At 37.9% G+C, this 25,153-nt stretch overlaps 1 protein-coding gene across 1 annotated transcript; it reads right to left on the reverse strand.

The window, feature by feature from the left end:
- EGFL6 (EGF like domain multiple 6) lies at window positions 1–24,729 on the reverse strand. Its single transcript, XM_088520250.1, has 11 exons — window positions 24,600–24,729; window positions 24,390–24,482; window positions 21,621–21,740; window positions 19,569–19,688; window positions 18,030–18,164; window positions 16,122–16,244; window positions 11,510–11,833; window positions 4,967–5,047; window positions 2,933–3,034; window positions 1,312–1,577; window positions 1–192 (listed from the first exon to the last, which is right to left on the reverse strand). Exons 1-11 carry the CDS (start codon window positions 24,727–24,729, stop codon window positions 97–99), a joined length of 1,590 nt encoding a protein of 529 aa, XP_088376376.1. The 3' UTR covers window positions 1–96.
- Window positions 24,730–25,153: the final 424 nt, after the last annotated feature.

Consider the following 25,153-nt stretch of genomic DNA (forward strand, 5'->3'; position numbering starts at 1 on the left):
TTGTGTTTTTTTTTTATCTAGAGAACAATAAAAATGCATGAATAGTAAGACAAATATTAAAATAGTATTAAAATAAACATATTGAAATCTCCATTATCAGGTATCTTCAGGGCACAGACCAGAAGCTAGTATAACATTGTCCACTCCAATTTCTCCAGTTTTGCCTTTCCCGCGTTCTGTTTCAAAAGTGATCTGTCATAAGAAAAGATGAAAATGTAATTTATCTAAGCATTTAGAAACTCTTAATTTTAATTAGCTATAATGCTACCTCTAAGGGATGTTTTATCACAATGTAGAAAAGACTTAATGACTTTAATCCTTGAAGTTTTTATAATTTCATTTTAATACTAGAACTAGTCTGATAATCCTCTACACAGATTTACTATACCAAATGGATTCCTTTAATAGGATTAATTATTCTCATTGTACAAAGAAAATGTAAATTGAGCGAAATCTTATTACACAGCTGTATCACAGAATGTCATGTTTGTGCATTCCTTTCCTCGGAGATTTTGCAACTGTCAATTTTCCAGTTATTTTGAGACTTAATTTTTGGATCCTTTCGGAACCTTGCATTCATTTTTATGAGTAGGATGTCCAGGGTTCTGGTTTACTCTCTGATTCTTGGGCTCTTGGGGTGATTTATGAAAGGGCTCTTGTACATCATTTAAACAGTGGAAAGAACCTTACAAAGGGCTTGCATTATACTCACAGTGGAATCCTTTACACATCAGTAAAAATACATATTCATATAAATGAAAACGAGGCCCTAGAATTTCAAGGAGAAACTTGCTGATGGAGCCCTGATTGAGGCAGTTTTCAGATGCGTAAGAGTTCACCGTGTTATCTGTTCATTAGCACCTCATGCACCATCTAGGTTGATTGCCCGTCCTTGATTATAACTGATATCCCTTTCTCACTAATGGTCTGGTTTTGTGAAGTTTGAGAGTGCTCTGTTGCATGAAACAGGTATCATTTTTGTCCTTCCTGGCACAGATCTATGCTTTTTGTTGCATGAGCTGTTAAGCAGAGATTTTGATTGATGGTGTCTGTTTATGATCTGGTGCAGTTTTTACAAAATTATAGGATTATTAGCATCAGTGTCCTCGCCAACTGGGGTAATTCAGTTCTGAAATTTAAACCTGATAATTTTTCAGCCTCCTTAGAACTGTGTTCTTGTTTCTCATTTCAGATGAGGCTTTCAATTGCCAGCACTTCCACAGTTGGTGGAACACTTAAATGCTAGGAAATCAAGCTGTTGTTGTGTTGTGTTGGTTGTGGTAGCTGGCTTATAAATTGCTGTGTACTTACGCTGTTGGTTGTTTCAGCTGCCTGAAATATTTCTATTTTTCCAGTTCTCCACCTTTCATCTTTTCCTTTGCTTTCCTCCCAGACAGGAGCAGTTCTTTTGCTGGCCAGGAAGACTCGAAGTTTCCCTACCCTCTCACCAGCAAGCCGATAACTGAAAATCAAGCAGTAGCTGCTTTTTGGTTTGAGGTCAGTAAGGAGAAGCTTTAGTCGTCCCATATCCTTCTTGTGACCCACGAAGGCTGGAACTGCCATGTAGTAACCATCACCTTGTAACAAAGAAAAATGGAAAAGGCACCTTTAATGGACTTGTATTATTTGTTGGCAAATTAAATATAATTTTCCTAAGAAAACAAGGGGAAGCTAGCTCTGTTACTTGAATAATTTAAAATCAGACCGGAGAAAAGCAGTAGGGAGTATACCTCATAAGGAATGATCTTACACAAGTTAGATCAGTTTGAAGAGGAGATGAATTCATATTTCTTTGTCAATTACAGTCTTTCCTCCTAACTTTCTGTATTTTTCAAAGGCCAAATCATCTCAATTTTTCAAATGCAAGAGCCTGAAATTTGCTGCTGAGCCGTTATGGTCAGACTGTTCCAAATACTTGAGCTCAGTAGAGCGAGCTCAAGTCTCTGCCCTCCACACAGCTCATGAAGGAGCTGATCATTCATGACCCAAATCCTGCAGGTCTAGTCAGACAAGTAAGACACACAGTAGGACAATGGGACAAAATATATGGGCAAATACATGAAGTCATAGTCAGCAAATTAAGTTTGGGGAAGTGGTGAAGGACTTCAGAAGTGACAGGATAGAGAAGGGTCTTGGGGGAAAGAAAAGATACAGAACAGGAGAGGAAGGATTAGTGAAGAAAGACTGTGATGAAAAGACTGTGGGGGAAGAGGGAGACAATGTGTACGTAAGAATTGGAGCAAGTGGTCTACAGGGTTCACTGATCCCTCCTGGCCCTTTCCACATCATTTCCCATGTCACAGCAGAAAATACATCTTTTGAAACACATTTCTTCAGCCACACCTTTTTAAAAACACCAGTGCGGTAACCACATGTTGCACATGGAGCGTTTTGCCAGGTTTCATCAGACCTGCTATTGTAGAACTCAGTTATTGGTAGCTCTTGAATGGTGTCCTCCCTTGGCTCATTTGAAGTAATGACTTCTTTAACTTGCAGACTTGACATTTCTCATCAGTTAATACATTGCTATGTCTAAACCATGTGAAATACTACCACCTTGCCACATCCCTCTAAAGACAGCAGATATGTTGTTATATGCTCTATCAGTCTCTCAGAGGCTTAACATGTAACCCTATTAAGGTTTCTGTTGCTTTATGTCTTGCAATTCTTACAAGTTTTTTTCTAATTCCTTTTTCTCATCTTTTCATTCATTTGTGCTGAATTATATTGCTGAGTAGCAATTGCCAAGGATATTTCAAAGAAACAAACTTCACCCCATCTTCTCTTCCTTCTTCTACGATTATTGCTTTTCTAAAGATAACCTGCTGATAGGAAACCTAATTGCTGTTTCCACTCTCCCCTCCCTCCCCCTCTTTCTGGAGGCACTGAACCATCAAATTAAACCATAGCTAGAAGACAGATATTTAAATACCACTATCTCGATCAGCAAGATTCCAGTCAAAGTCATCATCAGTATCCTGTTTCCAGACGCAGACCCCGCGACTGAAGCTGCAGTCAACTGGAAAAAAGTAAAATAAAATGGAAGCACAGAGAGAACAGCAGCATTATGTAAGTATTGATTAAAAAAAAAAAAAGCTTTTATTCATCTAGTTATGAATGTGTAAATCATTCTAAAAGTATCCAGAATGTGAGCCACATTGTGCTGATGTTCATTAAATCGCAAAAAAGCACATAAGTGGAATCAGTGAAGTAATCAGAGAAGTGAGATTTCCTTTACTCAGCAAAATCTATTGTTCCTTTTTACTGCCAATCCTTCGCCTATGTATGATTTTATATTTTACATTTTGTATGTATGTTATGTATGCATTTTATATTTATATTTTTTGTACTCTGGATGTCTGCTGATTGATAGGTGTAGTTTTTCAGTTTGGGAACTCCAACACAGTAAATGGTTTGGGATGCGCCAAGTTTAGAGGCTTCCTCTCTGTATGTGTTATCCTGCTGTAGCTGTAATGAGCTGAGGAGGTGCTCAAGCTCCATTCTTTCCATTTAAATGGAGAGGCAGGACTAACTATGAGGTATCCTTTAACTTCAGCACTTGATACTCATATAACATGAAACTGGGAAAAGCCCAAATCATTCAATCTTTAGAGCCCACTGCAAAAAAATGGTCATCCAGAGAGCACCACAACCTTCGTAACTCTGAAGATCAAAGACATTGTATATTAGGAAATTACCAGTGTGCAACACAAGCACAATAGGTCAGATAGATAGATTAAGAATAATATATCAGCCATCTGAACTTCATTAGAAAGACCCAGTCATATTGTTCTTTTAATATATTTTATTGTGCGATAGAAAAGTGCAATATGGCATTTAGAGAGCATTACTGTATAAAGACTTAGTTTCTAGGACTACAACTCTCTGGATGAAAAAGGAAAGTATTTCATATTTACTGTTAGCTAGCATACTTGTCTGTTGTTTTTTTTAAGATTTGTAAGTATCTATGGATTTTGGGATGAAACACACTTTGTCCTGAAAGGACCCCACTTACAATTAATTCCAATGCTTCAGCCACTCCTCCTTCGCTGGTAAATCCACAGGAGAACGCAGTTGCTCCACACGTGCAGTAGCACCGCGCAGTCTCCCCTTCTCACCTCTTGAATTCGGCTTTCTCAATGACTCTGTGATTGTGCCTTACTGCATATTTTCAGCTTCCTGCTCACCTCAGCTACCTTCAAAAGGCTGCACGTAACTCTTGGAGCAGTAAGAGAGGGAGGGTGACAGTGCCCTTTGATCTGCTTTGACCAGAACTACGCTACAGTCTATTGTAGATCCCAGCAGGTAGTGGAGCTTCTGTTTGAAAATATGTGAAATAGTAGTAGTATAGGGAACGGCAGAAATTAAGTTTTGTACATAAATTGGCTGGTCTTGGACCTCATACGGTCCTCTAACTGATTTTATATTTTTATTACGTGACGAAGAGGAGGAAATATCATCTTACTCTGATATCCACAGGATATATTGATGAATTGTGGAATATCATGAATTCATAGGAATTTCGTTAATATTTAAGATTTAGGATAAGTATTTCTTCATAGGAAACTCCTTCTGTATCTGATAGAGGGTCAGGAGAAATACCAAGAGCAAATAAGTGAAGGATGTTTCGCTACGGCTGCGTATATGCAATGCTCTTCTAATATGCTTTCATTTTATAGGTGACCAAAATGATTTTGTTTTTCAAAGATTTGAAATAAATCAAGTAAAATTTAATCGCAAGGTGAGTTTCTAGGTAGGGGAGCTTGCTGTATATGGCTTATAAACAGTAAAAGGATATTTTAAAAAGGACCTCAAATTAAATTCACACTGTAATGGTTTGGGCCAGATAATGTGTCCAAACTGCTAAGAAAACTTGTTCTTTGTTAGAGAAGCTTAGCAAGTAGATAGGTATGAATACACACAATGCATAGGAAAATAAATACAGTAGAGAATAAAAATAATCTACCTTCTTGCTCTGGTGTTGATACTGGAACTTTCTTCTGTGCCAGAAAAGGACCAAAAGCAGCTGCTTCTTTAACCTTGGGAACTAAGAAAATAAGTAGTCAAATTCCAAATCATAACAGGAGCAGAAAATGGAAATTTATTCCTCTATACCAGTATTTATTCCTCTATACCATACTCCTGCAAACCTTACAATTTCTTTTGTAAAAACTGGTTGACTTGCTTTGTGCCAAACTGGAAGAGCTGGTACAGAAGCAAAGTCCATGTTAGTGGCATTCTCTAAGATATTGGTTAATAGGGAGTATTTACTCAAGAAGTGTTTTTGCAATGGCAGCCTGAGAGACCAAGTTAAGAGAAACTGAAGAGCTATAAAGGTATAGGAAACTTGCAAACCTGTATATTCACTTGGCTGTCAGCTTGAGACCTCAGTATTCTTAAACTTCCGTGATTAAGCTCCTTCTTTTGCACTATTCTAAGTGATAATTATGGAGAGATTTAGTGTTATTCACTAAAAAACATAGTCTCAACTTCTCTGTGTGGAGATCATATACTACCTGATCATATATGAGACGATCAAAAAATGCTCCTTCACTGGCAGCCGATTCTATTCTTTGCAAGTATGGGTGCATATGTTACATACACACATACCTATGAAGAAAAGCTTAAATGCACTGTTTTTCAGGGGATGAGGATAGGCAATTTTGAATTACTGCTTACAGAAGGCAGTGGGAAACCTGACAGACTTTTCAGCCATGCCTCATGGTCAGCTTGACGAGGAAAACTTCAGGCTTCCTCAACTGCCAGATGAGAGGAGTTATGAAAATGGAAATTGCTTCTCCCTACTTAACATTGTAGCATTCATACCATTAGAAGCCGTAGAAGGCCAGTTGTTTTAAAGCTTGTTACTCTCACACACCTGCACATCTGTTCAGAGAGCAGTTTGTTTGAGTGAGTTCCTCTTAGTGAGGGCTTTTCCCCGAAATTCTCTGGCATTTTCTTAGTCATAAGCATGTCCTCAGTTTTAAGAACATGCTTACAACACACTGCAGTCCAGGGCCTCCTGGTAGTGCATCTTCTTACCCTTGCTGTGTTCTTACCCTTTCTTTTCCTGCAAAATTGTTGGAAATGGTTGTGTGTGTATGTCAAAGAACACACCAGCAAAGAGGCCCTGGAGGCAGGTACAGAGGTGCTGAGCAGAAAAAGGAGACTCCTGCAGTGTTAAAAACTATCTATCTGATGAATTGCTAGGAGCTTGTCTTCTCTTGTTGCCCTTGCAGCATTCCCCTCACCCAGACCATTGCATAAACCACCTGCATAATATTCTTACTTAAGGCAAGGATTAATCTCTCACTTTCCATGTTAATATATGTCTATATATACACCTTTAAGAAATAGATGGAAGAGATGTTGAGTCATGAACTCAACCCCATATTTGTAGACAGGCCCAGGCTGCAAAAATTCTTGTCAAAATGAAGAAAGTTACTAAAATATGAAAAGTTCTGGAAAAAGCAGAGCTATTTAATACAAAACCTGATGAATGATTTATCTACTGAGTTATTGAATTACACTTGAATTCACTTGACAGTTATACACGCAGGTGTAGCCATGTGCTACAAATGCTTGAAGTGTGGAAAGTTCATGCACATAAAAAAATAAAATGAGGGAAACTTTGCATCCATATCTCTTTTTGGTTTCAGTGTCAGACATTACATTCAGGTGTCCACCCACTGGGAGATATCACTGGTGTGTTAGGAGAAACTGTAAGTTTCAGATATACAGAAGAATATAAAAGATAGGTAAAAAACTCCACGTGATCTCTGATAAAAGCATGATTTAGATAACTGCAATTTGAGAATCATTGTTTCCCTACAGAACAGATTGTAATGTCTGCAGCAGAAAGGTTGTTGTTACGCTCTTCCTGACCTCAAAACTGCATGCATTGGATAAGCCCAGTGTACCCAATCTGGGCATCCAATTCAGGTGCAAATATACTTACATTTTAAGTGCATCAGTAGTCCTATCCTCCTAAACAGTCTAAGTTATTTATAATGAATGAAGAGAGAACAAGTGGCTCAGGAAGAGAAGCAAGGCCATGCAGTGGAGCACAGCTAGGTGTTACCTCCCTGCCCTGTCTGGATTTGAAATGTCAACTTCTTGCAGAGCCTACTACCCGCTTCAGTCAGATCCGGTGCACATCTGTCTCAACAGACTGCCTAGGACTAATAAACTGGACCAAGTGCCTGTATTCTTATTCACTCTGAACCTGAACACCTGCTGGGCTTTTGAAGACTGTCTCTTTTACAAAGAACTCTTGCCCATGGATGGGGACACTAGCAGAGAAGAAAGAGGAATGAGAGCAGATGTAAATGGAGTCCCATCTGATGAGGATAAAAACAAAAGCTTTCGAGAAGGCCTCGTTCTTGGAACGTGCCTGCATTTTGCGTTGGACCATCCCAGGACATAAGCAGAATGCAAAGTTCACCCTCTCCTAAGAACTAGGTAGGAGTCAGGCTTGCTCTTGTCAGCTCTTCTGCTGACCAATGGTGCCTGCAGAAATGCACATCTTCCTAAAGAGACCTTGTCTCCTAATCCGTAAAAACATATTTTCACCAGCTAAAACTCATAAAGTCCCTGTTTACACATGCCAGGTTCTATCCATTCTTCCTGTACTACCAACATCCACCCATCTATGGGTGGATGTATCAGCAGCACTAGTTATTATATAATCTACAGTTATACACAAAACCCTTTGTATCTAGTGCCACTTAATTTGAAATGTTGGGCTGATCATCATACTCTTTTGAGATAAGAGGGATTATCTTATGATCAGCAATTAGTGGCAGAGAGAAATAAGGCCCATATTTTCAGAGGCACTTTTATTACTACCTCCTACCAATTTCCATAGCGATTTGTGCCTTGGAATGTCTGTGAGCAGTTGAGCATAGGTAAATTGGTGACATTCTGCTCCTAAGAACTGTCAGAATTGTTACGCTATTAGATTCTTGCGTCTGCAAGAAATTCCATGCTGTTATCTGTACTAATGCACACTTTACTTTTTATCCAAAGTTAAAAAAAAAAAAAGATAAACTCCCAAACCAACAACCAGAAGCTCAACAGAATGGCTCTGTGGAGCAGGAACAGGGTTTTATGGCATTCTTCAGAAACAGGACAAAAACACAGACAACTAACAGTGGCACTCAGTGAGCTTACCAGAAACACTTGATGGATTTTGCTCTTTATGCACTCAATTTCACCTTCCATGTGCAAATTACTGCACATGAAATGACTTATAATGCATTTTATACTTATGGAAATGACTTTTTTTCCTGAAAAATATGGTTTTGTTTATAACAAAAGTAATTTTCTATTCATAATGCATACGCCATCCTTAAAGCTTTAATCTCTCTCTCTCTTTTTTTTTTTTCTTTTCTTGTTAAGGAGACTGTATTTCTCATAAATGATCTGCAACATCACAGATGGCTGCATCTTGCTGAGGCAACCATAGAAGAACGGACATATAGCAGAATATAAGGAGTCATATATTTAAGGGACCTAGTTATAGGGAATGTGGTATATTTTTCTTTTTGTTTCTTGTTGTGACTGTTTGATTTTCCAATTCCCTGGAGAATGCACAAGACTACTTTTTAGCCAGCTGTAAAAAAAAAAAATCTAGGCAGTTTAATTAGTCTAAATGCAAAAATTACACACAAAATCTGTGAAAAATAACTCATTTAGTAATTCTAACACATACAATTCTAAAGAGTCTAAAACTGCAGTATGGAGGAACTCTCACAAGAATGTTATTGTTGCCTACCTGACACTATTCTTTTATGGTATTCTCTTATGGCTCCTCATTTAACCAAAATCATCTTTATCCATAGTCACCCTAGCCACTATAGCTTTTCTAATCAAGAGGAAAGTTTGATTCGTCTCATTCACATGTATATATTTGATTAAAGATTAAATCAGATTAAATCACCAGTAGTTTCTAAAAGAAGCTTAAGTGGCTATCTTGGAGGTCTACACATTATCTAAACGCAGAATCTTACTCTTGGATCTTCTTAAGGGTTGCTGTTGGGTGGTGTCTCTTCCATAAAACCCTTAATAGTATTTAGTTAATTTGGGGCATTATGAGAACATGCTTTTCAGAAAGTTCCTCCTGTGTTGCCATATAAAGTTCTGAAACTATATATATATATATGGAAGGATATAAAGGTCGTGTAAATCTACCAGTTGTAAATTTAATCACATACTCCAAAGGATTATTACAAAGTAACATTAAAAACAAAAGTAATTTTGAAGTCTAATGCTCAAGCAAATTAAAATGCTTGAATCAAGACTAAATTTGGTTATAGTAACATGGATCAAATATGTTATATGGAAATTTAAAAGGAAATAAAATTAATATAGGCAACTCATCCTGAAATAAAAATGGCACGATGCCTGAAGTCTTATACATAGGAGAGAGCAAAAGAAAGCCATGAATAATATGAAGCTTATATACACAATAAAATTTGATTTTGGGCTTCATTACATAGCAGTATCCCTGTATATGGAAGCACAACAATCTTCTGCCAGTATCCCTTAGCAAAACAAAATCTCTCTGAAGTGTTCAATGTAAAAAAGAAGAAGAGAATTTAGACAAAAACACAGATAAAGCAAAATACCTTAACATTTTCAAAGCAAAAATAGTCACATTCACTGCTGTCAGGTGTGGAGGCAATTTTGTATAGATGTGTAACCATTAACAGTCTCTGCCCACCCAGACATACAGTATTCAAATGTTGTGGTTTGACTGAAAATGGATCTCCACACAAATGGTTTGTATATTACTTTGATCTGAATTTCCCAAAGGTCAAACAATTTTCCTTGCGTCCCCTCACTCAAACTGAAGTGTTGGAAACAAATCTATTCCAAACAGTGTGGCAGAGAATATTTCAACAGAAAGGGTACGAGAGATATCCTTGCCAACTGTATCACGTCAAATAACCCAGTACAGGGGAACATGTAGCCTGTATGTCTGAACCCTCTGTCCTTTTAACCAAAAACAACGGTGACCGTACCCGGAGTGTACTGTTTCTTGTACCTTCCAAGTAGGTAACCGAAGAAGCCTGCTTAGATGCCTGAGCCACTTTGCTCAGTCCATCAAGACATCCATCACAAGAAGGCAGGATGGGCCAGGAGAATTGACATCAGTGACTTGTTTTTCAACAGGGTACCTTGTCTAACAACTGAGCAGGTATGAAAAACCAGTTGTTTATGGCACCAAATTTAGGTGAAAAAAAACAATATTAGCACTAGCTACTAATATTTAATTATTCCCATCCTTTTGCATTTGCTTTTGTTGAATTTAATGAGTTTCCTCTCAGCCAGTTTCTACAGTCTATGCAGGTCTTTCTTAATAACAGACCTGTCCTCTAATGTGTAGATCCCCCTTCTCAGTTTGATATTGTAAGTAACACTGAACTATGCCACAGGCACTGACTATTAATAGTTCCAAGAAGAAAGGAGGCCTGTGAACAAACCTCTGACTTCAGACTGAGTATCAGCTCTCTGGCATAATTCTGTGCAGCAATATTAGGCTATATCCACAGTCTGAAGTGAAACAAATACCAAATGGCCAAATGCCATGGAACATCAAAAGAAAGCAATTTCAGGAGGAGAGTGCCAAAGGCAATGAAGCTTGTATTTTCTAACGTATTTAGGTGAATAACCACATTTGTTATTGGCTTTCTGGCAGCAGCAATATAAGAGATCTTTTGTTCTGGAGGCCTTTAAAATGTTCTTTAAAAAAATATGTGCATGTGTCTTTTTTAATCAAAGAGCGAAAATTCAAATGCTAATTTAAAATTTATTTATTCATTAATATCATTATGGAACTATGCAAAAGTTTAATCATCATGTGATAGGCTTTATTATTTTCCTGTACTTTGTAGAAGAGAAAGTTTCATGGATGAAATATTAGCAGAGGATATTTTTTACAATACTGTTTTAGCCACCTCCTTGAAGAATGTCTGACTCAGCCAGATATGTTAAAATAAGATTAAAATACATTTGAAAACTTTCAACAGCAAAGCAAGAAACTGTTTATCTTTGAAGATTTTACAACTTGTGAGTGATTATTTTTTCTAATAGGAGTAACATGAACAGAAGCAGGAGTGTCTATATTATTTGAAACGAAAGAACACCAAAAGTATGCACCATTTAGGATGATAAATATGCCTGTCATGACTCAAACCTAATTCCTGTCTTATTCATAAGAAAACAGCAAAATAGCCCATCTCCTTGGAACTTTTCTGAAGAAAATGAGGAAAAGCTACATTTTATGCCTACCTTGCTCTGAAAGAACAGTCTCCAGAGCCGCTGTCAGGATGGGAAACCCCAGCCCTGTTCACATGACTAGAGACAGATGCCCCCAAAGGTCAGATTCTGTAGCTTTAATCTCAGTGGTAAGTAAGTTTATCAGAAAAATCTGATAAAATGGCTATAATGTATATGTTATATATATTTACAATGAAACTCGTAAAAAAGTGATGAAGAAACTTACAAAAAACGTCTCCTCTAAGGCTTTGCTCTTGGTCAATCTGATTCTCAAAATCTTCCTTTTCCTCCTCTTCTGTCTCCTCCATCTCCTCTTCTCTAGTAACCTCAGTCTCTTTCTCAGTGTAGCTGGCACCAAGATAGATGCCACCTCCATAGTCAAATGGCTGCAAGTGGGTCTTAGAAGCTGGTGTCATGGCTGGTTCTGGGATCACATTCTTCATTGCTTCATGTTTTTTCACAGTGTTTTTATGTGCAAGAAGTTTCTTAATTGTGTCCTTAACTGCTCCAGGAGTTCTTGGAATTTCCTTCACTGACTTCTCAGGGATAACTAGAAGAAACAAGAAAATATTAAACATTCATCTCAAGAATCATTATGTAGAGTATTTATTAACAGCGCAAAACAGTCCTTTATAATCTCCAGGGATTATCCAAATTATATACTGAGAGATGTAAATTCAGCTCTGAACAGAACTGAATCTACATGCAGTAACTATGCACTTAGCTATGTCATTTATACAACTTTCTGTTGTTGTAAAAAGACAAAAACAATCCTCTTTAATAACTTGAATTGGTCTTCTGTGTAACACAGGTCAGACATTATATTAGTTTTTACATTGGAGTTTGAAAAAGTTTTTTACCTTTTTTCCATCTGTGAGCTACTAGAAGTTGTCCACAGAGATGTGATTCCCTATATAACAAATGTCAGCAGTGAGCACTTTCCTATACTTCAGAGAAAAAGAACAGACCAGCTGATATCATTTAATCCCTTCCAAAGGTACTTTTCTTGTCACACATATTGGTATGCATTAGTCACATTTTATTTAAGGCAAATGCAACTACATTTTCAGTTCAGTATCTCAGGAGCAAAACCAGACTGCTTTGGTTTACTGGGGCATTCAGATTTTCTGAGGCTGAAGTTGCAGGTATAAAGTAAAAGGATGTTAATAAAAAAGTCAAAATTGATGTTTTTGTTCTTTTTCCTTTGCCTAGCTTGCCACATGCCTGAAAGTAATCTGTTTACTTATACTCCGCTAAGCAAGCCTTTCCTCTGGAGGATATTATGAAGCAGGCACTATATAATTTAGCTGCTGTGGTTCTCTGAGCCTAAGTTCAGAATGCAGCAACAAAAACTAACATGAAAACTTAATTCCAAGCAAATTTCTTCCTGACAATCAGTAACATGAAACTCTAGGCTTTTCATAACCATGATATGGAGGTTTTCCAGACAAGGTTGATTGCCCAGCAAACCAGAACATCTGCACTTTGTTTCTGCTTCAAAGTCTTCCTAGTGAAATGAAAAATTCTTACAGCTCCACATAATAACCTTTCTTGGTGTCAGAAAGCCAATCTTCCTGTATGTGCAAAACCAAGCAGTGTGGAAAATCAGCTGACAGGAGTGTCAAAAATATGTGGATGAAAGTGTACGGCCTGCACGTGCCTGCAGACTTCAGTTTGCTGCTGCAGTGTGAAAATCTGAATGTTTATGTTTTATGTCAAGAACAAAGAGGGACAAGGTATCAGGCAGATTTTAGGAGGTATTACCTAATCTAGATTCAGTTTTAGAGTAGTTTGACTTGTGAAATTAAAGCTTTTTATCCAAAAATTGCTGTAGGAGTTGTTCATGTTAAAGGACAGATCATCTTAACCTCAATCTCTTCTGACGAACCTGTGGACTTGTGCAAATGAACAGCTCAGCTTCTCTGACAGTGTGGGATGCCAGGGCCGAGACGGTGGCTTTGCAGGGCCCTTTCCCCCAGGAAATACAGGTGCTGCTCACAAGCACTCATGCATTTAGTCAGACATATTTAATTTTAGAATTAAATGGTGGTGGCTGAGGACCAAAAGATTTTTTTTTTCTGTTATCCCTTTCCGTGCAGGATTACTAGACCACAAAAATGGCTTTGTATAGGAAATCTAATGAGTTGTGAAAGTTGAGTTCAAAAAAGTATATAGAGAACAGATGCTATCCTCTTGCCTCTCTACTATATTGTGCAAAGAGAAATACTCTGAAAATGACACAGAACAGTGACAGTCAGTATTCTGTGCAATATATTAAAAAACCTGGTTAGAGCCTAGGAGCTTTATACAAAATACATTTGTATGGTTATGGGAATGTGTAGATCTGAGTAATCAGCAGGGCACAGTTTGAGAAATTATTCCAAAAAAATTCATTATGAAGGATGCCAATTTCAGAGAGTCTTAAGAGATTCAGCAAATTTGTACAGTTTAATGTACAGATTTTAGAGAGAGGCTATTATTCTCTTTTAATCACTGTGGAATACCACCTAACTGTATATATACATATATATGTATCATTTATTGCACTTGTAAAGTTCTTGCTGTCTTATTGAGGAAAGGATGCATTAAGAAATCATCCCAAGGAAACTTTTCTTGGGATTTGCAAATTAACAGGACAGCAAAACTACATGTGGGTTTTAGAGGTTAATCAATGACCAAAAAGAAACCTATGTAAATAAGAGGGACAAATAGATTTGTCATGACTTTGTATTGACATTTAGATATTCAGCAAATCATAATGAATAATAATCTCTGTCTCCAGATGGGCAATAAAAAGAAAGGGCCATTGTGAATTTTATCATAATATTTTTCAGCATGACGCCTGAAGCTTGTAAGTTTTAAGTTAGTAGTAGTTCTTTATGTTACTGTGTAACTTCCTACTTAGAAAAAAAAAGGTGAATTAAGAGAAGATTCATTTTTTCCTCCTTAGTTGCCTGTGGAAGCTTGTGGGACCTGACTTTTAAATAAAGGTTAGAATGCACAGAGAAGTATGTAATGAAGGAAATACTTATTTTTTCAATACACAAGAGGAAGTCAGGAAACACATGAACCTGAGAAAAGCAATAGATTGTAGTGAGATAGAGGCCAGATGTGGAAATGGCTAGGATCCTCTGAGGGAGTGCTGCAAAGGTCACACCTCTCTATAGGCTCTGAAAGGAAACATGTTAGAGGCAGCTCAGAAACGATCCCCAGCACGTCATGCCTATCTGAGTGAACATCCCAGCAGCACTGTTTGCAGCCTGATGTTTCATTTAGTATATTGACGTGCAAAGCAAATTAAATAAACAACTTGCCCCAGTTTCTGTACAAACCTACGTTACCTCTTGTTAAATTATTTGGCAGTGTGAGGAGATTTAGCCACAAAAGTCTCATTATAAACATAATGCAAGTTTTTCTTGCAATATTGCTCTGAAAATTAAACTATATATTGAGGGTTTTTTCATTTGTTGTGAAAAGCTAAATCTGCTGCCACAATAACCTGTTTGCAATATTCTTTAGATAATTGCTTTGAAGACGTGAATGGATTCTCTCCCCAAGCCATGGGAATAACTATAGGTAGTACTGAGGGTGTATTTGAGAAACATTTTATCTGACAGCAAAGATTATGTTCTTAGCCCATCAGTTTTACAGATCCAACTCTTTCTAGGGAAATAAATAAATAAATTTCTAGGGAAATATATAAAATAAACCACTGAAATATTCTCTGTTAAAAGAACCTCAAATAAAGGAAATGGGTATATGGGAATTGCCACTGTAGAAATGAATGTCTTTTTAGCATCTAGCTTTTCAGGTTTTACCTACCTCCGACTTTGTATTTTTCCTCCCAGTATTCAGAGGGGAGTTCGACACAGGGTGTAGAACTACTCAATCTGAGATTCAAAAGGCACAAATGCTTTTAGAGTCGGAGTAAAAATAATTTAGCATAGAAGTCCCTGCCTCTTCCTCCCTTCCCTCACGTTTTTTTGAGTTTACTGAATTTGCCTGAAGCTCCTCTGCAAGGGCCTGAGCAGCTTTCCAAGAGACTAACTTTAAAGTTTGAGGGAAATATACGGCGGAGTTTTTAAAGCTAATTGTCTATTTCTTGACACAAAAATCTCCTCTCTACTTGTGGCTCCCAGTGATATTACAAGACCACGGGCTCATAGGCACAATGAAGTTGCTCTTAAATAACATAATCAGAGAATCATTGCGTTTGAAAGGGACCTCTAGAGATCATCTAGTCCAACCTCCCTGCTCCAGCAGGGACACCTAGAGCACGTGGCACAGGGTGGCACCCAGGCAGGTTTGGAAGATCTCCAGAGAAGGAGACTCCACAGCCTCTTTGGGCAGCCTATTCCAGGGCTCTTCCACCTTCAGAGTAAAGAAGTTCTTCCTCAAATTCAGGCAGAACCTGTGCTTCAGTTTATGGCCATTGCCTCTTGTCCTATTGTTGGCCACCACGGAAAAGAGTCTTGCCTCATCCTCTCAACATCCTTCCTTAAGGTATTTGTATACACTGGTAACATCCCCTCTCAGCCTTATCTTTTCTAAGCTGATCCCCTCTCAGCCTCTCCTTATTTGAGAGATGCTCCAGTCCCCTGATTATCCTTGTAGCTCTACACTGGACTTTCTCCAGTAATTCCATGTCCCTCTTGTACTGGGAAGCCCAGAAATTTTATTAACTGTGATTTATGAAATACATGTATTATTTCAGAGAGAAATTTGCCTTGGTTCGTACTGCGACAGTGTTCAACATGATCTTTCCTAGGAAGCTCTCCTTATATTTAGCCATCCGTTATTAGAGAAAAGCCATACAGCACTGTTCCTGTGGTACTCACCAGAGCAATCAAATCCACTTCCTTGGTAGCCCTGTTTACACTTGCATTTGAAGCTTCCCTGGGTATTGAGGCATTCTGCATGGATGTTACACTTGTGTGCATTTGCCACACATTCATTCACATCTAGGGAAAGATATAAATGCTTTAGTGAAAACTGCATTAAAATCTAAGCTTCACGACAACCTGCCTGTGCCTATTATTTGTTTTCAGATAGTGTAGGCTCTGCTGTTAGACCAGGGACCGTGAGGAAAGATTGCTCGAGTTCAGCTGCAGTTGCACAACTGCCTATGTATCCATGAAAGGTGAAGAGCAGCCCAGAAAAACAAAATGAATTTTACTGATTTTGTGAATGAGAACAGCATTCAGATTGTAGGTTGTACATGCTGTTGTAGTAACAAAAATACAAAAGGCACCAAGAGAGTAAGAGTGATATAAATGAAAAAACAAACAAACAAAAATCCCAAAAGCAACCAAACAAAAAAAAATAGTCATCATATTTGCCTCTCACTTTCACTCACACTAGACAAAATTAATTGAAAGTAACATTAGGCAGGATGAGGTCTTGAGATCTTCTATCTCTAACATTCCAGGCATACATATAATGCTATGTGAAAAAAAAAAGTATAATAAAAAAAAGTATAAGTAACTGATCAAAGTAGAAGCAAAATTCTCCTTTCTCATTTGATTTTCCTACATCACAAGATTTTTCTGATTTCTCCCACAGGAGGGAGCCAAGTTGTTGCACAAATTTTTGCACCATTTTTGTTTTACATAAATTTATTCAATGTTGGGAACAAGTTTTCTGCATAATGCAGGTCAAATAGGAGACAAGCAGAAGAAAGCCTTGCTCAAAGAAATGGCATATTTGAGAGTGAGATTCAGGATTGCAGACTGTTTGCAAGATTTGTTTGCAGATGAATCTTGACTATTCAGGCATTTCTATTTTTCTCCCCATGTACACATTTGGTATGAAAGAGAATATGTATTTTTTTCTCTTTAAAAATTCCCAGGAATTTGACAGGAAATTCAATTTTCAGCCTTCAAAAGCTCCTTCCCACCTTGACTTCTCACCTCAGACAAATGAAACAAAAAATATTGATTTTCTTTTGTATGAACTTGTTATAGATCCAGCTCATGCTTTCAGCCCCTCAGGTAGCGGATTGCTTGACCAACAGAGTTCAGGGGCTCCTGGATTAATTTATACTTTGCTCCTCTTCCACCAAGCTAATGGGTTGAAACAGGAGTGAGGTTGTTTTGACATTTGTTTTACCATCTGAACCATATTAAAATAACTTTTTGCTCATATTTATTTTTGCTTCACAGGATCTTAGATATTCAAAAGAAACCTGAAAAGTAACGAAAAACTACTGTTTTCCTACAGCTTTTTCTTTTTTTTTTTTTTTGAGGTTCTGTACTGTCCATTCAAACAACTCTTTACATAGTAATGTAGCAACTTGATTCACATGGCTGATTTTCTATCTACAAAAGGGGGGAAAATTTGCTTTTCCATCACAAGTAGAAAATTGAGAAGACAGAAAAAATTACTCTTCAAATAAACTCATATCAAAACTTGCACTTCCTTATAGTCAACTGTTGGTAACATGTACATCTCTTTTTTCCATGGTGTTAGCCATTGCACATCTTTAGAAAACAGTGCCTAGAGGTGGCTGGGTGCAATAAGACAGTTTAATTTTCAAGTGCTGATGATTAGGTCTTTCACCATGCTACAGAAACGATCCAGAGAAAATTTCAAAGTGTCACAAAGAATATTCTTAGCAATAACTTTTATCCATTTCCTGAGCTCGTATCCCCAGACTAGATCAAAATACTTAAAGTAATGAAAGGAAAAGTGCTTGGTGTGAGAATGAAAAGGAAATAAAGAATAAAAATCAATGGGCTAAATCTTACCTACACAGTTGTAATGGCCATTGACATATTTCAGTTCATATCCAAGCTGACACTTGCAATAATAACTCCCAAACGTGTTGACACATCTGCGGTTGTAAGAGCAAAGAGCTTTGCCACTGGAGCATTCATCAATATCTAGAGCAGGAGAACAGATGCTGGTCAGATCCATGAGAAAGTAATCCCATGTGGGATTTGCACAGGGGTGCTTTGGTGTTTGCTATCACAAAGCACTTGTATAATAATAATTAAAAAAGCCCCATAATGGTAATATTTTGGGATGCATTTGCATGCAGTAATGGGAATGAAGCAGCTGAATGTGAACTAACTCTTTGGAAGATGTTGAGACCTGGCATGGTAAGAGCTAGAGCAACTGACAGTGGGTGCCCTCTCCCGTGTGAACAATGATATGGATCCATAATTGTTAGTTTTTTTTTTTTTTTTTTTTTTTGACTATGTACATGTAGAACAGGGAAAGCGCACACAACAGTGTGCTGCTCTGCTCTTCAGGCCCAAGAATAATGCCGCCTTTTCAGAGGATTAAGCTAAAATTAGCAATCAGGGAATTTCAAGGGTTGATACGTCTATAATTTCTGTGACTAATACCTCAGAGTACTTTACAATCTTTTAAGCATCTATCATCATGACAGGAAGTTGCTATCCCTTCCATTTTAGAAATGGAGAGTTGGTTACAAAAAAAAAATAAATAAAAATAAAGGTGACCTACCAAAAGTTATGCAGGAAGGAGAGGTTTGACATTTCCAGCCACTAGACAAGCCTTTATGTCTATTTTACCTCACAAAATTTTTATCAATATTCTTCCAAATCCATTTGAGCAGGCAAGGTAAATACAAAATAACAAAATACAAGGGAATAAAAATAGGTGCCTGAAGAACTCAGGGAAATATTTAAGAGAAGCACTCATCTGCTGCATATGAGTACATACTACCATAATGTTCCCATTCAAATAGCTCTTAAATAATTCAAAGAAATGCTATCTATGTTTGGCAGTATCCTGAGAGCTTTGCTGATTGCTTAGAGCCGGACATTCCCCATTATAAACATTTTTCATTTGCAAGAAAGGAACAATGTTCTTTATAGTTTGAATGCAGAGCCAGGTATCCATATGGGTTTACTCTTTAACTCCTGAAAGTGTTAAAACACTCTCAGACCATATGAAATTGATACACATCTTGCTATTGCAGCTGTGCATTATGGAGAACAACTCAAATGTGACTGCCCTTTTAGACAGCAGTGTCTCTTGGTTGATGTATTTATTTAATCTGTTGTCTGAAATGTTAGACATAATATCATTTCAACTATTAGAGCTAAAATTCATTTACTGTATGACATGTTAAACCTCTCAACAAGTAAAATATTCATTAAGCTATATAATTAATTCAACCAAAAAGTATTGGTAAGCAGCATCTTAAGTGGTGTACCTATTCATGCCGGAGAGGATGCCTAGTTATTTATTAACCTCTCCACATACTTTTTGGCATCCTACAGAAAAGCAGCAGACAGTGAACTTTCCAATCATACCAATGCATGTTCTCCCATTTGGTCCCAACTGAAGGCCACCTGATGGACAAAGACACTGCACCTCCCCTTGGACTTCTTCACATCCATATTGGCAGTTTACTACGGCACATGTCCTGGAACCTGAAAACAGTATTAAAAAAAAAAAACAGAAAAAAAGAAAGAGTCTAGGTTGGGGTGACACAAGTTTTATTATTAAATTAGACTTGGATGAATGCAGAAAATTCATCAGAAAAACAGAATTCTGTTCATCATTCTCAACATCCATTAATCAAGTCGTTCGTACATAAAACATGTTTAACAATACAATTCAGCAGTCCTTGAGACAGTTCTTAAATCTCCTTCCCACCCTTTGATTGTGATCTTTTCTTTCCTGCTCTTATTCCTCCTTTTTCTCTGCTCCCAGTTCTGTGTTTTCTTACCGGTATTTTTCAGATTCAAGGAGACAGAAGCGTTCAATGTAGAAGAAAAGGTCTTTTTCCATTTGTTATAGGCTACAGTTTTGCCATACAGAAGACTTACTGTTTTACATTGAGCATGGCTCTAGTATAAAAATTATTATTATCTAGTATAAACATTTTTTCGTCTGATGAACCTACAAAGTGCCCTTTAAAATAAGTATGAAGCTCCTTTATGGAAGGCATATTTGCAAATAAAAAGCCACCAGCCCGAACACAGGTTTTGTTTGCCATGTATTAGTTAAGAGTGTGAGTTATTGCAGAAGGCTCGGACTAACCTCTAAATAGAATCATGGGGCTCTAGATCTTGTCTGTGAGAAGTGTTACACTAGAAAAGCAGAGGTATCATAAATACATAGAGGCACATTTCTAAACCCCTGAAGATACCCAGAAAGCATCAGTAGTACGATGCTAGGGAGAGGAGAAGTTTGGAAGTCTTTATCTAAAGAGATGGAAGCATGAGCAAAGAAATAAATTTGCTACTTCCTCCTGCTTGTGTTCAGGGAAAGAAAAATTTGCATAGGTCTTTGCAAGCGAAAAACCTGAAACAACAGAAACAAACTGCAAAATCTTGAACACTGTCTTGTGTCTTAAAAGAAAATATTAATTTCGTTTTAAGAAGAACATGTTAGAAGCACCTCCACTTTCAGAATTATATGTAATAATGTGCGTTACAGACAAGATGGCATGTGCAGGTATATATATAGTTGCAGTAATGTTAACTGCTTAAACTAGGCGGTCTCCGTATTGTTAGGGAGATTTACATCAGAGGATTTGAGGCAAGAGGAGCAACGTTCTCCTCAACATACTTGTTTGAATAAAATAATGAGAATTTTACAGTTAGTTAAGTATTTCATCTGAGTACAGACTTAGCCTTCTATCTTGCTTGATGATGATTTAGGAGACTTTAGCAAGAATAATTCCTACTTGGGTAAATAATTTACTATTTCATTTCATAATCATAGTTAAAGTTCTTTGGAACCAGAACATAATTTTTCCCCCCAACCAAACTGTTATTGAAAGATAAGAAGCTTCCTCAGGTGTGAAATAAATGTGGTGTTTATGAAAACAGAATGCTTTCCATCACATACTGGCTTAGGACAAGGAAAATTGGTAGAAATACAGCTTCGATAAGCCTCAGTTGAGTAGAAAATTGTGTGTAAGCAGCTGATGGCAACTGTGGGAAGAATATCAGCACTCAAAGTTAAACTAAGCAGAAAGCAAGGAGCAATAGGATAAATTTCAGCACAGGAAAGTGCAGGCTGAACTGGTGCTTTGTTTGTAAAGGTTCATTCACCTTACTCAGACAGATGAACTGGCAGGACAGGCACCAAGGTTGTACAAGTAGTCCTTCATTTGAACTGACAAAAAAAAGGCTTTTATTTCCATAGGACAAAAATCTCTCTGAACGCTAAAAATACAACTCTGACCTAGTTTGCTTTGTCTGTATATACTGCCAAATGCGAAAGTCCTCTCAGGCTGTGACGGAATCAGGCTGCTGAGGCATACCTTAAATAAACTAGAGGAGAAAATCTGCTGCGATCTGATGCAAATATGGTGACTTTGGTGTTCCTGTCCTATCAGTTGTGTTACTTACTTGCACATTTGCCATCTGGCATAAGCATGTACCCGTTAAGACAGTAGCACTTGTAGCTGCCATGGGTGTTCATACATCTGTGCTCACAGGGACGGGGTTTCAGGCCACATTCATTCAGATCTGCACAAGTCATTGAAAGGAAATTAGTACCGGGTTTATATGAACATACACATAGACATATATATATATATATGTATATATATATATGCATATATACATATGGGTTGATAATATTGCCTCCTAATGCCTTAAATTCCCCACAGTAATATCATTTGCATGGAAAATGAGTCAGACAGCCAGGAAGATGAGATTTCAACAGACCATCTGGCTGAGAGAGTGCTACAAAATTTAACACAGACTGCTACACCTGAAAACTAATGCAGTCTCTGGCTACCTCTGCCAGTTTTTAGGAAGAGGAGGAAATTGCATTTACAATATTTTCTGGGAGTTATTCTGAATTTCTTGCTTTCTAGTTAGGGATTTTGGTCCTCCAGCTGACTATCCACTAGAACTACTAAAGCATATGAGAGTAAGAACAAAACTAGCTTGAGATAAAGCGAACAAGAAAGACACCTTTTCTGCGGTACGCGAAGAGTAAAAGGATCTTTAGCAGAGGTGTAAGACAATGTGATTTCAGGAATAAAAGGACTTTATCTTAACTCCTTCTCAAAACCTAGGATTTAAAAGGCTTTGAAAGAAGCTGCAAATTCCCAATATCTATGTTGTACATGGAGAAAAAACACAACCCTAAGATCAAGTTGTGTGGTGTAGGCCCTGCTGAGAATAATATTGATCTGTGCTTATGACTTCTGTGAACTGACACCTCTGCCTCTCACATCTCAAACATTATTAGTAAGACAAAATACATCAGCGTGCACAGTCCATTCCATGTGTCTAATGGCACACATGACCAATAACATTACTTCAGTAAATGTGCACCTCTCCAAGCCCTGAGCTTGTACAGTTCCAGTTGTAAGGAGATAAACATCTCTTCTCAAGTTTATGTAGCCTGACAGCCAGATTACAAACAGAAAAAAAATAGAGAGGGTTGTGTCTGTTATTTATAGATAGGCTGTCCATTTTCAAAGAGACCCTGTCTGCTTGCAGTCACCTTGGGCTTCTTGTGCTACTGTGGTTCTACTTAATAACCAGGATTTTCTTATCTGAATGAAACTAGAGGGGGAAAAAAGCTATTCTACTTTAGCCATAGATTTTCAAAGGTGCCTAGCTACACCTATATTGCACAACGCACAGTAGTGCAGAGGTAGCACAGAGCTCCAAGAGAACCTATGGAGATAAGACTAATTAGCTCAAAGTAGCAGACTAATGCAGTTCCCTTATCTCTGTTACTTTAGTTATCTCATGTTGAGCTTGCTCAGCAAAGCATTTTGCTGTAAGTACAGACCAAGGCTGCCCCTGTCAGGAAATTAAACAGCAGCTCCAGGCATTCCTCGGCACTGGCACATGAGAAGGTATATGGCCCTGCTGCTCTAGTTTCTAGCCCATGCCACCAGCCTCCTAAACAATTCCTGGCCATGCTTCAGGAGTCAGAACAAGCCAGGGAGCTAACAGGCACTTTGCATTTAGCAAAGTGATGCTGATGCTTCTGAACCTGGACCACAGTGGCTTATCTGATAATTTGGTGAAATTTTATAGTGCTGACCAGGAGCTGTGCCATGGTCAAGAATGTAGGTCTACCCAGCGGTTCCATTAAGCCTCAGACTTTGAATCTGCACCTGCACAGAGCTCACCTGCTTTTCACAGAAGGCATATCTCACACAGCTGAAGTACATGCACAAGGAGGTCCAATGAGTTGGGTCTGTATCTGTTACCTTTAGGTAACTCTTAGGCTGCCAAGTCAATTTTTGGCTTAGAGGCTGAAGCTTAAAGTGGTATCTGCATATCTATTAGGCATATATATCTATTAGGCATTAATTTTTCTCTAGAGGTACCGAGCAATTTCCCTGTAAGCAACATCAAAAGTGCAAGAGAAAAATGGGAGGAGTTTTCTAAAATATTTAACAGGATAACTCTGTAGCATATTATTTCAAGGATTCTACATAATAAATGGGATTGTTTAAAGTAAATTCTGAAAAAAAAAGTGGGTTTATTATGTCAATTTAACATTTTCAAGCAAAGAATGAAGTTGCTAAGGAAGATACCAATAAAAGACATACGTTCATGTGGCCCTTACTTCATTCTTCCTCCATGGCACTTGCAGATCACTCATCTGCACTGAAGTATTCTGGCCTCTCTCTGTGCACAGCAACATGCACCTTTCATCTGATCCAGCATAGATGTTTTATATATTGGATCAGAAATAAACCTAAGCTGTTTCAGAATATGCATTTCGAAGACTCACAGTTTTGTATTCTCAAAAAATGCCATTCAGCATATCCAAATGGATGACATTGGCCTTGGCAACTTGAGAAATTATATATCTAGAAATCCTTTCTGAGAAGAAAGAGAGTAGTTGTGGAAATAAAATGGGTTCTGGATGCAATTACAGCTCTTCAAAGAATTTCTTATACAATCTCTCTGTACCTGTACAAATGAGATGTTTGCCCTGGTTACCAGTTTGCAGGAGACACACGATTTAGGCCAGACTTTTGAGCATTGAAGGAAGTCTGAAGTTTACATGCAGTGTCCGAGGCAAGTGCTGTAACTATAAGCTGTTCTACATAAACAAGAAATTGTTGCTTTACTATTTTTAAAGAGAACAAAATCCTTCGCACAACCTTCTGGAGTGGTCTCACCATATGCACCAACCTTGATTACAGGTTTTCCCTGTAAATCCAGGAAAGCATTTGCATTTGTTTGGTCCCACGCACTCGCCATACTTGCAGCCATGTCTACAGACAGCTGAAGGAACCAGGCAGAGAAAGAAAGGAAAACAGTTAGAAATACTCTATTTAAGGAGAAGTTTTGTCTGTCTTCAATGACTAAAAGCTTGCTGCATAAGTTCAATATCCTTCATACCTCTCTCTTTAGCACAGTAACTACTGATCAGTAGTTTATTTCTTTCTGGAGAAAAGCGAGGCTGGTGCTGATTTGGGTGTACTTTTCCAGGTAGATGAAGACTTAGAAAAGGGACCCATTTCTCCCCCATTGTCCTTTCTGTAGTGCTACCAAATCACATTTACAGCATTGTGCTGTTGTCTTTTTCCTGCTTTGGGAAAGCTGTATCTGAGGAGAAGCTAGCCAACAGCTTGACCTCCTATGCTAGACACCTCGTGGTGGGATGAGACAAGAGCCATCCTGCAGCCATCAGCAGCGTATTACCCACTGGCAATTTTCCACTGTTGTCTATTCCCACTTAGAGCTGAGGAACATGTCCATCCTATGGTGGAACCTCCACAGCACGTCCATCCAATGATCAGAAAACTACTGTTACCTTATGTCCCAAAACGTATATTTGCATCAGATTTACAATGACATGAAGGAGCTGTAAGCTGTAAGAGAAAAGGTTTTCGATCTTTCAGCTCTCCGGATCATTAATCAAAAAATAAATACTGCCTTTATCAAGGTTTGGC

The sequence above is a fragment of the Tinamus guttatus genome, unplaced genomic scaffold, assembly GCF_059628265.1.
Source record: "Tinamus guttatus ecotype Peru unplaced genomic scaffold, ASM5962826v1 Tinamus_guttatus_pri_ptg000083l, whole genome shotgun sequence".
NCBI classification, from domain to species: Eukaryota; Metazoa; Chordata; class Aves; order Tinamiformes; family Tinamidae; genus Tinamus; species Tinamus guttatus.

What these genes read in the sequence shown, in the direction of transcription:
- EGFL6 (XM_088520250.1), bottom strand. Translation starts at nt 24,729, where the DNA reads ATGGGGGAGAAATGGGTCCCTTTTCTAAGTCTTCATCTACCTGGAAAA. An exon ending in AAATGGGAGAACATGCATTG is followed by an intron (nt 18,165 to 19,568) that starts GTATGATTGGAA and finishes CTCCTGCTCTAG; the next exon opens with ATATTGATGAATGCTCCAGT. An exon ending in CAGCTGAAACAACCAACAGC is followed by an intron (nt 193 to 1,311) that starts GTAAGTACACAG and finishes TTCTTATGACAG; the next exon opens with ATCACTTTTGAAACAGAACG.